At 43.2% G+C, this 14937-nt stretch overlaps 2 protein-coding genes across 2 annotated transcripts; one reads left to right on the top strand and one right to left on the bottom strand.

The window, feature by feature from the left end:
- The first annotated feature begins 4854 nt into the window (after positions 1-4854).
- Positions 4855-9102, top strand: LOC135710855 (uncharacterized protein K02A2.6-like). Its single transcript, XM_065233550.1, has 3 exons — positions 4855-4919; positions 4982-6120; positions 6185-9102. The coding sequence occupies exons 2-3, from the start codon at positions 5004-5006 to the stop codon at positions 9100-9102; spliced, it is 4035 nt and encodes a 1344-aa protein (XP_065089622.1). The 5' UTR covers positions 4855-4919; positions 4982-5003.
- A 2269-nt stretch (positions 9103-11371) lies between these two features.
- On the bottom strand, positions 11372-13033 carry LOC135710845 (BTB/POZ domain-containing protein KCTD9). Its single transcript, XM_065233543.1, has 2 exons — positions 11910-13033; positions 11372-11852 (listed from the first exon to the last, which is right to left on the bottom strand). The coding sequence occupies exons 1-2, from the start codon at positions 12885-12887 to the stop codon at positions 11736-11738; spliced, it is 1095 nt and encodes a 364-aa protein (XP_065089615.1). The 5' UTR covers positions 12888-13033; the 3' UTR covers positions 11372-11735.
- Positions 13034-14937: the final 1904 nt, after the last annotated feature.

The following is a 14937-nucleotide window of genomic DNA, read 5'->3' as shown; positions in this document are numbered from 1 at the left end:
CTTTTCGGAGGATGTGGCTTACAAAACCCGAGCGTCTGTTCACCATATTAAGGGCGGCTCAAACAGCGTCTGACTGGCATCCAGCGGCTGAATACGAAATGCTTCTCCCCGAAAGCTATACCCAAGATGGCAGTCCCATCACGGCGAATAGGAAACCTTAGGCCAACTACCTACTATCTCCGAAACCTTCAAATTGTTACAGACATTACGAACTGATTTTATGGCAACGACTTTTAGCGCTAAACAACGGACAAGAATTGGAACATGGAATGTACTGACATATTCTGGTATGCGAGGTGAAGAGTTTTGTGGCAACAACGACATGGTGATCGGGGGTTCACTCTTCCCCCATAGCCCAGTGCATAAAGTCACACGGGTCTCCCGTGATGGATATACAGAGAACCAAATCGACCACATCTGCATCAGCCGAAAATGGAGACGGAGCCCTCTCTATGTTCGGAATAAACGCAGCGCTGACATCGCGTCTGACCATCATCTCCTGGTCGGTGCGATCCGCCTACGCATAGCGCGGGTTCAACGGCGGGAGAAGAGACTCGAGCGGCGATTCAGCACACACCGACTGGAAGACCCAGCAGTGAAGAGATCGTTCGTCGAAGAACTCGAGGTTCGCGCAGCTAATATTCCGGAAGGTGGCAGCGTAGAAGAACAGTGGACGAGCATCAAGAATGCCTTTTTTGAAACAAGCGAGCCCAAGGCGAACCAGCCAATGGCTGAAAGCCTTGTAAATAAAGGAAAAAAAAAAAAAAAAAAAAAAAAAAAAAAAACAAGCGAGAACAACCTGGGTGAGCTGCGCACTCAGAAGAAGGAGTGGATCACCGATGAAACCTGGAGGAAGATCGAGGAGCGGAGAGAAGCAAAAGCCGCGATAGAGCGAGCAAGGACCCGAGGAGCTAAGAACGAGGCCCGTCAGCGGTATTCGACTCTAGAGAGGAAAGTTAAGCACTCCTGTATACGGGACAAGCGAGCGTGGGTGGACTTCCTGGCTGATGAAGAGGAGAAAGCCGGAGCAACTGGTGATATCCGCCTTCTCTATGATGTTTCACGACGCCTGAGCGGGGCAAGGATGAACCCAAGGATGCCTGTGAAAGACGCGACTGGACAGTTGCTCACCGACCCCATTGACCAGTTGAAACGTTGGTTTTATCACTTTGAACAACTTCTCGAAGTTTCAACGGTCAACCAATCATCAACATCTCGGCATGATCCGCCAAGGGTGAGACGCGTTACTCGCGTCAACACTGAAGCTCCATCATTGCAGGAGATAGAAGCAGCCATCCGAAGTATGAAGTCCAACAAAGCCCTGGGGGTCGATCGCATATCAGCAGAGATGCTCAAAGCTGACCCCATGTTATCCTCACAAATGTTGCATCAACTATTCATCAATATCTGGGACACCGCGACTTTTCCGGCCGACTGGATGCAGGGCGTCTTGGTAAAAGTCCCCAAGAAGAGGGATCCAACTGTATGCGACAACTGGCGAGGCATCATGTTACTGTTTATTGTTCTCAAAGTTCTGTGTAAAGTCATCGACGCGAATCTCCGACGACAGCAGGCAGGATTCCGTGCTGGAAGAACCTGTGTGGACCATATTGTCACGCTCCGCATCATCTTGGAGCAGGTCAATGAGTTCCAAGAGCCCCTTAGCTTGGTATTCATTGACTACGCAAAAGCTTTCGACTGACTAAACCACGAAAACTTGTAGGGAGCTTTGTCCGACCCGATTCGGGTAATCGCGGGTGTTAGGCAAGGATGTATATTATCACCACTACTGTTCCTCATCGTAATCGACGAGATCATGGTTGTAGCCGTTGACCGTGTACCGAACCGTGGGTTGCTGTGGCAGCCTATTACCATGGAGCATCTCAACGACTTCGATTTGGCTGATGATGTTGCGTTACTAGCACAACGGCGCTTTGAGATAAGTAAGCTCGACGACCTTGTGGAACGCTCCTCTGAAGCAGGTCTAACCATCAACGTCAACAAGACCAAATCGTTGGTTGTCGATACGGAAAACCGTTCCAATTTCACGGTAGTTGGGCAGGCAGTGGAGAAAATCGAAAGCTTTCAATATCTTGGCAGACAGATAGCGTCGGACGGCTGCGCCAAGAGCGACATAGGTGCCAGGATTAAGAAGGCGAGGTCTGCTTTTGCCAGTTTGTGAAATGTATGGAGAGCGAATCAGATCAGTCGACGCACCAAAATCCGAATTTTTAACTCGAACGTGAAGTCTGTGCTGTTATACGCCAGTGAAACATGGTGTTTATCAGCGGAGAACACTCAGAAGCTGCAGGTGTTCATCAACCGATGCCTGCCGTACATAATTCGTGCCTGGTGGCCATGCTTGGCATACACAGTTTAGGTCACGAACTGCTCATTTGCTAATAACTTCGTACACAGTTGACGTCACATAGTTCTTTTTGAAGCAGTAGATAGAATAGAGTTTAAGCTTGTTATAGATACGTAAAAATAGTAGATTTTATTCTAGTAATAAACTGTATTTGTTTTTGCGTTGTAAAAATGAAGTGAGAAATGCTCGCTGCACATCTCGGACTTTAAGTGTAAAAAATCATTGGCGTTGATTCAAATGTTAATATTTACCTACTCTTTGCATATCTATAGTAAACTATGATCATAATCTATCAATTTCTTTGAAGAAAAACAAATTTCAACAACTGAGTGAAAAGTTATTTACAAATGAGCAGTTGGTGTGTACAACTGTGTATGCCAAGCATACTGGTGGCCCCACAATTGGATCTCAAATTCCGAAATTAATTGGTCGAAATTTTACTTGGGCACAAGTCAAGGCCAAAGTTAGTAATCTCCAAGGATGGAAATCTTTCACAAAGACCCTTTGCACCCCTGGAGGTGCGCAGGATCGTTAAGTTAAGTAAGTTAACTGTTTACAAATGTAAGTACTTGACCAAAAAAAGAACTAAGTTAACTCAAATGCTTTAACCGCATATATCGGAGATTTCGCGTATTGAGAGAAGAATATAGTAACCAAGTACAATAAACTCAGGGGAAAACAATACCTACAAAAGATTAAATGTTATGAATTGTCACATACCTCTAATTTAACTTATTTCCTAAACTATTACTTTCCTTGTTAATCTGCTTAATGCTATTGGTCTGCTTGCGTTTTCTTATTGAAGTTCAAGACTAAATAGGAAGATTTATTCTACAACTTTAAAGGTTAGTTGCCTCCCTAAGCGGACTCCCCGCATCCTAATTATTTTGTTAATCTACCTAATGTTATTAGACTCTCTAAATTTTCTTATTTAAGTTCGTTTGATGATTATGATATCATTAGTCTCATTAGTCTAATTTAATAAATAATTGCAATCTCTAATTCAGTTACCTAATCAAGCACAACCCATGTTTTTTTTAAGTACTTAAACTGCTATGTAATCTAAAATTTAACGTGTTTCAAGAAATTTTGACTTTGATCTATATTTATTATATCTTACATCGACCCAGGTGACACCTTCAAGTGACTTAAAAAAATGCTTAACTTTGAAATTAGTTTCCTAGCTGATTTTTAAATTATATAGGGTATATCGAGGGGTATATGCTCCAACTACGCTCACACGTTTCCACGTTTCCACACGTCAAACACTTATCCCAAATCAAAATGAAGCATATATAAGATCGATTACAAAACCATGTACAAAAATGATGTTTAACATTGTTTCCTGAGTAATACTTCAATGAAAACAACAATGAAAACTTGTCACGCAAGTAGAAGGAGCACCGTTGGGCACTTTCTGAAATATTTCAATAGTATAATTCCCTTGCAAACCCAAATAAATCTATCTGCGTTAAAATTAATAAAATAAGAGTGATTTGCGGAAAAAAAAACCGCCAGAATCGCACCCAACGTAAGCGTACTACAACGCGGCTTTCAAACAAAGGAGTAACAAGTGTGATACCACAGACAAACAGACATAACACTCGCAAGTTGTTCATCGAACAAGCATTTAACGGTCAATTTAAAAGTATCGTAGTTGGTAGTACCGCCACCTGTGGCGCGCATAGTCAATTCCCTTGCGTTTGACGTTTACAGACTACCGCCATCTGTTCAGCCTACTACCCACCACAGTGTACTCAACAGATGGCGGTAATGTTTTAGCGACGATGTTTTAAAGTGAGAAATATTCAATGTGTTATGTCTGTTTGTCTGTGGTGATACTATCTGTGGCAGTCCGTAAGTAGCCACAGCCACTGGGCTGAAGCTGAGCTACGGATGTCAATATGCCGTACGGCTAACCACTGGGCAGACGGACGGTACTATGACATCTGTAGAGAAACGTAGAGGAACAGATAATCGTTAAATAAACGTTCTTATTAAAAGCACTAATTATTAGTTGATTAATCATTAATAAAACGGGTTATCACATCTGGCGACGACGGATATAAACTGGAATTAATTACAGGTAAGATTTATTTAGAAATATTGGAGAAAAGAAAAAAAAACTTTTTTGCTGGGCTAGGAAAGACTCTTCTTGGTTATGTTATGCGTGATGAAAAAAAAAAAAATGTGGATGGCAAGAATTCTAATAAGAATTTGTTTTCATTTTGTCTAATTTAGTGGAAAATACTACATCCAAGTAGTGGTCGGTGCATTGCACGACAAAGGTCAGATTAAGACCGTAGCAGGCAGAAAGCCGTCAGGTCAGTGAGAAGACCGTACCAGGCAGTAAGCCGTCAGGTCAGGGAAGACCGTATCAGGCAGAAAGCCGTCAGGTCGAGGAAGACCGTCAAAAGGAACGTAGCTCTCGGGTCGAGGACGACCGATAAAGGCAAGAAGCCGCCAGACGGAAACTGGCCGGCCGACAGGATTCGTGGATGTCAATCGTATTGTTGGCCGTGTTTAAACGTAATTCGTCGATTTTGGAAAGGTGAATGCGTAAATAGTATTTACTAACAAACGAAAACCAAAAACAATTATTTTAAATTTTAGCGTTTTTATCAAATAATCAAAGATGGACAAATGGGACATACCGCAATTCAAGTTCAGATCGATTCCAAACAGTACCGTACGCGACGAATGGCAGAAATATAAACGGAATTTCGGTTTCATAGCGGCTGCCAATGGGGAAAAGGACAAAACCCGATTGAAAAATATTTTTTTGGCTAGAGCCGGCCCGGACGTGCAGGAAGTTTTCTCTTCAATACCAGGAGCTGACGTTGATGAAGACAAAGAAAAGAAGATCGATCCGTATCAAACGGCGATCGAGAAACTTGATGAATATTTTTCGCCCAAACGGCACGAAGCTTTCGAAAGGAATTCCTATTGGAATTTGAAGCCAATGGAGGATGAGTCTATGGAGAAGTTTTTGTGGCGTTCGCTTGAGGTGGCTCGAAAATGCAATTTCGGAAGTACCCTTGAGGAGAGTCGTAATATCGCTGTCGTTGACAAGATAATTCTGTTTGCTCCTCCGGAATTAAAGGAGAAACTGCTGCAAAAGGAGTCCTTGACACTAGACGATGTAACTCGAGTGGTCAGTTCGTATGAAGCAGTGAAATATCAATCACAGCAGATGAAAACAGCGTCATCGAGTACAGAACGTTCAGCACCTAGCTATTGGATGGATAATGGCACTAATGTCTGCAAGATTCAAGGTTCGTCGAAAAACCCAACCGGTGAATGTTACCGCTGTGGGCGTAAGAACCACTACGGAAATGATCCGAAGTGTCCAGCTAAAGATCAAAGGTGTAACAAATGTAACAGAATCGGCCATTTCTATAAACGGTGCAGAACAATCACACTTCCTCAGAAGCGAAGCGCGAATAACCCTATCGAATGGCGGGGAAAGAAACCGAAATCCCAAGGTATCATGCGAGTTCAGGACAGCGAGGAGGAAAAACCGGTACCGCCAAATTTCATCTTTAGTATCGGAAATGGGGACGAATTTATCTGGGTCAAAGTAGGAGGCGTCATGATCCAAATGTTGATTGATTCTGGAAGTGCCAAGAACATTATAGATGACAGGACGTGGGCGTACATGAAAACTCATGGAGTGAAAGTTGAGGAATTTTGGAAAGAAGCCGATCAAACTTTCCGTGCGTATGGCCGCGATTCGGAACCGTTAGCAGTAGGTTTGTGTTACAGATACTAGTATACACTTGAGGTTCGAAACTATTGTTTAATTATTGATTATAGGTGGAATGTTTGAAGCAGTTATTTCTGTTGAGGATGCCGGAAAGCGGATTGAAAGGAGCGATCGCTTTTATGTAGTACAGGGAGGTACACAACCCTTACTCGGGCGATTGACTGCTACCAAGCTAGGAGTATTGTCGATCGGTTTACCTAGTGTCCAATCTTCTTTGAACCAGGTTGTAGACGAAAAAAGGCCTTTTCCTAAAATCAAGGATGTCAAATTGAGAATTCCTATCGACAGAACTATAACTCCTGTTGTACAACATGTCAGACGCCCACCTATTGCTCTGCTTTCACGTATTGAAGACAAATTGTCGGCACTTCTGACTACAGATATAATTGAACCAGTCACTGGAGCCAGCGAGTGGGTATCACCGCTAGTGACGATAGTGAAGGATAACGGAGATCTTCGCCTATGCGTGGATATGCGACGCGCAAATCAAGCTATACGACGAGAACACCACATGATGCCAACTATCGAAGATTTTCTTCCTCGCCTCAAAGCTGCCAAGTTCTTCAGTCGGCTTGATATTAAGGAGTCCTACTATCAACTAGAGCTCGAGGAGGATTGCCGAGATATAACGACGTTCATCACTCACAAGGGACTATACCGTTTTAAGCGATTGATGTTCGGCGTCAGCTGCGCGCCGGAAATGTTCCAGAAGGCCTTAGAGCAGATTCTAGCAGGTTGTGAGAATACAGTCAATTATATCGACGATATCATCATTTTCGGACAGACAGAAGAAGAACATGACAGGGCATTGCAACAGGTTCTATCAACTCTAAGAGAAAAAGAGGTGCTTTTGAACCATAGAAAGTGTGTTTTCAAGGCAACGGAGATTGAATTCCTGGGACATGTTATCTCAGAGGAAGGCATACGACCAACTGCAAGCAAAATAGAATCCCTGACCAGATTTCGAGCGCCGAAGACTGCTGAAGAAGTTCGCAGTTTCTTAGGACTGGTAACGTACGTCGGACGTTTCTTGCCGGACTTAGCCACAGTAACGGCTCCTTTACGAGAGTTGACGCAATCGGGAAAACATTTTGTTTGGCAAGAAAGTCATCAAAAGTCGTTCGAAAGATTGAAGGAAATAATCGGCGATATTCGAACCCTGCACTTCTTCGATAACTCACTGCGAACGAGAGTAATAACTGACGCGTCTCCAGTAGCCCTGGGCGCTGTGTTAGTACAGTTTGAAGGTAGTGATGATGAAAATCCTCGGGTTATATGCTACGCTAGTAAGAGCTTAACCGCAACGGAGAAACGTTACTGCCAGACTGAACGTGAAGCGCTGGCAATCGTTTGGGCTGTGGAGCGGTTGTCCGTTTATCTCATTGGTCGGAAATTCGAATTGGAAACCGACCATAAACCTCTGGAGGTAATCTTCTCGCCGTCTTCGAGGCCTTGTGCTAGAATAGAGCGGTGGGTCTTACGCTTACAATCCTTCACATTCGAAGTTAAATACAGGAAGGGTTCAAGCAATGTCGCAGATTCTTTCTCTCGGCTGGTGGAAGAAGATAACGCGGTGGAGTTTGAAAAGGATAATAAGTTTCTTATCCTTGCGGTAACGGAATCGGCCGCAGTGGACGTTGGAGAAATAGAGAACGCGGTGGAAAGGGATCAACAATTACGATTGGTAGTTGAAGCTATGCGATCTGGATCATGGACCAGGGTGGAAGTTAAGGCATTCGAACCATTCCAGAATGAGCTTGGACTTGTCGGAGATTTGTTAGTGCGTGGAAGTAAACTGGTGGTGCCGGAACAGTTGCGGAAGAGGATGCTGGACCTTGCACACGAAGGTCACCCCGGTGAATCTTTAATGAAGCGTAGGCTGCGGGATAGAGTCTGGTGGCCCCGGATGGATGTTGATATCACGTCATACGTCAAGAATTGTGAAGGCTGTCGACTAGTCGGACTTCCTAGCAAACCGGTTCCTATGTCACGCAGAATGATGCCCACAAAACCATGGGTGGATGTGGCCATAGATTTTATGGGTCCACTTCCGTCGGGTGAATACCTGCTTGTCATCGTAGACTACTTCAGTCGATATAAAGAGGTAGAAATCATGGTTAAAATAACAGCTAAGGATACCGTTGGACGTCTCGATAGAATTTTCACTCGACTCGGATATCCACGTACCATGACACTTGACAATGCCAAGCAATTTGTTGGAAAGGAATTTGAACTGTACTGCAACACCCATGGGATTACGTTGAACCATTCTACACCATACTGGCCGCAGGAGAATGGTTTAGTTGAGCGGCAGAACCGATCCTTGCTGAAGCGCTTACAAATAAGCCACGCTCTCGGCCGTGACTGGAAGCAGGATTTGCAGGATTACCTTATTATGTACTATACTACACCGCACTCTTCAACGGGAAAGACGCCAACTGAGTTGTGTTTTGGCAGAACTATCAGATCAAAGATTCCATCCTTGGAGGATATCGATACGGCACCGGTTAGCACCGAATATACAGACCGTGATCAAGTACTGAAAACAAAACAAAAACAGAGGGAAGATTTGAGAAGAAGGGCTACGGAATCATCAGTTGAGGTAGGTGATACAGTTCTTATGCAGAATCTCGTTCCAGGTAACAAACTTACCACAACATTTAACCCAACGAAGTTCAAGGTCCTCAATCGCAGTGGGGCACGTGTCACAATCGAGGATCAAGATAATGGACGGGTTTTCGACCGTAACGTTTCTCATGTGAAGAAGATAAGTGACGTGGGTGAAACCGGAAGCAACCAGGACCAGGATGTACCTTTTCAGAAGATCATCGAGTCAGATTCAGACGATGATGAAGACAGAATGGGTTTCCACGGATTTGAGGAAGAAGACCAGCAGAGGGATGTTTTGCCAGAGAGGGAGCGACGCAATCGCCGAGTACCGGACAAGTTTCGAGATTTTGTACTGTAAGCGGATTATCTAAAATTTATATAAAAGGGGAGATGTGGCAGTCCGTAAGTAGCCACAGCCACTGGGCTGAAGCTGAGCTACGGATGTCAATATGCCGTACGGCTAACCACTGGGCAGACGGACGGTACTATGACATCTGTAGAGAAACGTAGAGGAACAGATAATCGTTAAATAAACGTTCTTATTAAAAGCACTAATTATTAGTTGATTAATCATTAATAAAACGGGTTATCACACTATCACTGCTAGGCTAGATCTTTGGTTCTCTCATGCAGTGGTTCATCAGAGAGGGGAAGCTTAGTAATCCCCACCGCCTGCCCATGGCGCCATTCTATCGCAGCATGAGCCAGCAACGCCGGCCATAAACCTACCGTTTACAACACTCCACTATAAAGCATGAAATTAAGCCCGCCCACCAACAGCAAGGTGCAACAACTAGCCAAGGGGAGGGAAGTTAAAAGCTTACTTACTTACTTAAGGGTCCTGTGCACCACCAGCGGTGCAAAGGACCAACGTGAAAGACTTCTATCCTGGGCGGCTGCTCGCTTTTGCCTTGACCTGGGCCCAGGTCAGATTCCTATCGACTTGCTTAATTTCCTTATTGAGGCTCCGCCGCCATGAGCCCCTGGGTCTGCCTCTGCTGCGATGTCCTGCCGGATTCCAATCCAGCGCTTGCTTGCAGATTTCGTTTCCACCCCGTCGAAGTGTGTGGCCGACCCACCTCCACTTTCGCTCTCGAATTTCTGTTGCTATCGACTTCTGATGACATCGACGATGGAGCTCGTCATTCGAGATCCAGTTGTGAGGCCACCGGGCACAAATTATATACCGCAGGCATCGGTTGATGAAGAACTGCAGCTTTTGAGTGTTCTCCGCTGATACACACCACGTCTCGCTGGTGTATAACAACACAGATTTCACGTTCGAGTTGAAAATTCGGATTTTGGTGCGTTGACTTATCTGGTTGGATCTCCATACGTTTCGTAAACTCGCAAAGGCAGCCCTAGCCTTCTTGATTCGTGCACCTATGTCGCTCTTGGTCCCGCCGTCCGACGGTATTTGGCTGCCAAGATATTGGAAACTTTCGACCATCTCCACTGCTTGCCCCGCTACCGTAAAGTTGGAAGGGTTGCCCATGTTGATATCCAACGATTTGGTCTTGTTGACGTTGCTGGTGAGACCCGCCGCAGACGAGCGTTCGGCTAGGTCATTGAGCTTACTCTGCATATCAGAGCGCCGTTGTGCTAGTAGAGCAACATCATCAGCCAAATTGAAGCCGTTGAGATGCTCCATGGTGATAGGCTGCCAAAGCAGCCCACGGTTCGGTACACGGTCAATTGCACCTACCATGATCTCGTCGATTACGATGAGAAACAGTAGCGGTGATAGTATATATCCTTGTCTCACACCAGCGACTACCCGGATAGGGTCGGACAAGGCTCCGTTATGCAGAACTCTGCACGTGAAAGCCTCATACTGCGCTTCGATGAGGTTGACGATTTTATCCGGGACTCCCTTGTGTCTCAGGGCGCCCCACAGATTCTCGTGATTGTGACGGTCGAAAGCTTTTTCGTAGTCAATGAATACCAAATAAAGGGACTCTTGGAATTCATTGACCTGCTCCAGGATGATGCGGAGCGTGACAATATGGTCCACACAAGATCTTCCGGCACGGAATCCTGCCTGCTGCCGTCGGAGAGTCGCGTCGATCTTCTCCTGTATCCGATTCAGGATAACTTTGCACAGAACTTTGAGAACAATACACAGTAACAGTTAAAAGTGTTCAAACTTAACACCTTTTCGTGACAGTCGCAGTTCTAAATTTTAGATTTACCTCCTGTACCTTCCCGTAAGACATAGTCTACATCAAAAATATTTTCAGATTTAGTTGATTTTCAGGAAAAAAAATATTGAAAAAATGCTCAAAACTACAAAACAGAAAATTCCGTCGGAACATTCATTATAAGCACATGTTTATGAAATTTGATCCAGAACTTACTAATAAATTCTAGTTTCATCTGGCAAAGTGTGGATAAAATAGGTGCAAGGAATATTGAGAAAATTGCAAGGAAAAGCGAGAAAATTAAAAAAAAATGAAAACAATTTTGTTTATCTGCTCTGGATGAGGTAAATTGATCTAGTTAAAAAGACCGTCATTTTTTTATTCATATTCCATTGGTGGCCTTTCGAAAGAAAGCTTGCAGAAGTGGGCAGTAGAGGGAAACTTTTATTATTGGGTTTTCGAACAGATTACCTATTGCAATTGTTTATTTCAACGATCATTTTATTCGTGATGGATGATTAAATAGATTTGATGTAATATTATTAGCGGTGTAAGATCTACCTATAATGTTCCTTTTTACGTGAATTGTTATTATTGCAACATTAAATTTTATTATTGCAACTAAAACGCACTTATACGCCTCTGCGTAGGTACCACTGCTGCATCTCCTCGAGAAGTTACGAAAGAAACTCAACCGAATACAATCAGTCAATCAATGTTATTAGCCCTATATACTGCTTCTCACGGTGTGAGAATTTATATAAACCACCCAAAAAATATTCAATAATTAAACCTTCCAGTATTTATAGTTCTAAGAAGAATTATACTTCTCCGAAAGTACGCTCGCTGCTTAGCGAATTGCCTGTGACATATGCAACGGAGTCAGCATTAACTCAAGTTGAGCGTCTTTGAGGTTCGCTCCCCTTAGATTAGCCTCTTGTAGATCGCTTCCGGAAAGGTTGCAGCGCTGAAATATGTAATCCTAATATATCAAGTTGAATCCAGTAATATGCAGATAACTTACCTCCAAATCCGCGCCGGCAAGTACAGCTGCCCTCAGATTGCAATTCTTCAAATTGGCGTTCCGCAAATTGGCTACCCGTAAGTTCACTCCTGCCATGTTACTGTTTTCCAAACAGGCACCCTTCAGGTTCACTCCTTCCAAATTGCTCCTCACTCCGGATGGATCCTCAAAGTTACAGCCCTGCAGATTTGCCGCCTCCATATTGGCACAGAGCCCTTTGACGGACAACAGTTGAGCACCTTCCAAATTGGCAAAGCTAAGATCGGCACGTTCTAGGCAACAATAGTTCAAGTTGGCAAGTGATAAGTTACACCGTTGCAAGCAGGCGTATTTGAAATTTATGTGACGGAGATCCAATTTTCTCAAATCGGCCCCTGCTAGATTAACGCCTTGGAATCGCAATTCAGTCATATGTGAAGTCTTTATCAAAGCGCTGATAACATCTCTTCGCGTTAGAGGAAGATCCTCCATGTTGGCTGTCTGCTGCTGTTGAACCAAGCTTTCTAATTGTGGAATCAATCCTTCGATGCCGAAGAACTTGGCTTCCTCCAGAATTCCTTCAGGACTCAAATGACCATCGAAGATCAATTGGCCATGTCTGAGATAATTTAATATTGGCTCGAAATATTGCGAACTGCGATCTATGAGATAGGCACCATGACCGTCCTTATCGCTGGGACACATCGCGTCCTCCTGGGCAAACATCCGTGCCAACATACTGCCAGGCTCTTTATTTAATAGCGTACTGAGGGTTGTAGTGAACACTTTTCCACCAACATTGAGACTGACCCATTTCGACGGAGTTGGTTCCACCGGGGTAGAAAGTTTATTGCTAGAGATGGATCTGCCATTGCCGCTCTCTCTGATCGGTGATGACGAGGAATTCAGCTGCTTACTGCTACAAGCAGATGTGGAAGGCAAACAATTGTCGTACGAGCGATTCCCAGACGGCGACGAAGGAATCTTTTTGGAACTCATAATTTCTTTGCCTATACTTTTGTAGAGCTAACGACGTGGGCAGCAAAGTGCACTGCTGGAACAGCACGATACGAATGTTTATTATTGAGTAAGGAAAAATTCTGCTAAATTTGACTACGAAAACTTCTTTTGCATTCCTTTTGGTGTTTAATTTTGTCTGCAGATGTCATGGGTGTGAATTTTTTTGTGAAGATTTATATGTTGACACTACTAGGTTCAGTCGTGAAAACACTGCATTTATAGATCAGCCAAATTTAAATACACTCAAAAATATTAAAATACAGACACCATGCTAAAGGGCCAATCACACTCAAAAATATAACTAACGAAGAAGGATTAAAAATTAACCTTTTATGGTATCTCTAATAAAATTGTTATGCATTCATAGTGTTTTTCTGCTACTTCATACGCGAAGCATGCGATTTTCAGAGTTGGTTGGAAATGCTATCTAACATGAAGCTCTAGTGTGATAATTTATTAGCTAGATAATGATCTTAGAAGAGGGTAAGTAGATAGTACCGTTAGAGTACGGCAGAATTAAAATTGAATAGAAAATGAAAATGAGTGAAGGGCCATTAAGGCGACAGTGCAATTCAAACGTACACTCTTTGCCTAAAGGACCAAGCGCAATGACAGCGGAAGCGGAACGGCAGCGGCAGCGGAAAAGCCCGATCTGAGTAAGCCTGCTTGTCGGATTGAAAACTAGTTAGAACCAAATCGACTTCGGTTAGGCATCTTGATATCATTTGTGACAACTGTCAAACTTTCCGGTTCCGTTCCGCTTCCACCCACATTGCGTTTGGGCCTTAACTCCTACGATGTACGCGGAGATTTGAAGTATGTCAATACTGTAGGGGCACGCAATAACCTTTAACTCCAACGCAGACAACGGCAGTAATTAAATTAATTCCATTAACTACTGCTTTAATTACATTAATTACACAATGTAGAACGTTAATTACTTTTTAACTCCATTAATTACAGTTGAAATTTCGTAATTAAAATACATTAATTACATTTTCAATACTTTTAATTACATTAATTAACGTCCAATACTACTACCACAAACAAAGTGACAGACGACTAAGTGGCGAAGAAATCAATTAAAATAATGTGGTTCGCAGTAATAGAATTTTCATAGAAGCTTGTGCCATTAGCCACCAGAAGGGCTAGTATTTTTGTTTTGTTTGAAGTACATTTGGTGAAAATGCTAGTAAAATCCAGTAGTAGCATAGAGGTAACTCTAAGACTAGAAGGTCCCAAAATAACGTGCTCAACTTTTTGGCTCAGCTCTGGTACTCTCTTCGGTCCCAAGCTAATCGATTCACCCATCGAAACATAAGAAAAACCAATAACCCCTCATTTTATCTGTCAAACTTTCATAGCGAATCAAAAAAAAACATTGTGTAGTACTAGATTTTCGACTATAATGGGCTACCTTAATCGTTTGCTTGGGACCAATAGGCTAGTCAAGTAGTGAGCCAATTTAAAATCGTTAGTTTCGTATTGATTGTTGGTAGTAGTGTTGTCATGTGGTACACTGAAAAATTGCAATAGCAGGTTCGTAATCAAAGTTTTCGAGTCTGTCACTTCGTTTGTGGTACATACTTCAAATCTCCACGTACATCGTACGGGCTAGGCAAAGGGTGTGCGTTTGACTTGCACTGTCACATTGATGGCCCTTCGCTCATTTGCAACTTCTATTCAATTTTCATACTGCCGTCACTGCCGTACTCTAACGGAACTAACTAAGGAACTAACTACCTACACAGAAAAAAAAGTTGTTGAATATTATATCCAAACTGCTGCAACCAGGTCAATACATCGGTTGTGTAATATAACGTTGTACGATGTACATCGATTTTGCGAACAAAATAACATCCATTGATGTAATATTGTATCTGCTTTTTGCTATTACATCATTATGTCATACATCATCATTTCATACATCATTCCATTGATCGATATTACATTTTTTTTGCTGTGTACCCTCTTCTAAGATCATTCTCTACACAAAACGAAAATCAATTATATTATTCATGTGTTTTAG

The sequence above is a fragment of the Ochlerotatus camptorhynchus genome, unplaced genomic scaffold (genome assembly GCF_037179485.1).
Source record: "Ochlerotatus camptorhynchus isolate MF236.1 unplaced genomic scaffold, CSIRO-AGI_Acam_v1.1 ptg000404l, whole genome shotgun sequence".
NCBI lineage: Eukaryota > Metazoa > Arthropoda > Insecta > Diptera > Culicidae > Ochlerotatus > Ochlerotatus camptorhynchus.
This window is presented reverse-complemented; position numbering and strand designations above follow the sequence as displayed.

What these genes read in the sequence shown, in the direction of transcription:
- LOC135710845 (XM_065233543.1), bottom strand. Translation starts at nt 12,887, where the DNA reads ATGAGTTCCAAAAAGATTCCTTCGTCGCCGTCTGGGAATCGCTCGTAC. An exon ending in TTGCCGGCGCGGATTTGGAG is followed by an intron (nt 11,853 to 11,909) that starts GTAAGTTATCTG and finishes TACATATTTCAG; the next exon opens with CGCTGCAACCTTTCCGGAAG.
- LOC135710855 (XM_065233550.1), top strand. Translation starts at nt 5,004, where the DNA reads ATGGACAAATGGGACATACCGCAATTCAAGTTCAGATCGATTCCAAAC. An exon ending in TTCGGAACCGTTAGCAGTAG is followed by an intron (nt 6,121 to 6,184) that starts GTTTGTGTTACA and finishes TATTGATTATAG; the next exon opens with GTGGAATGTTTGAAGCAGTT.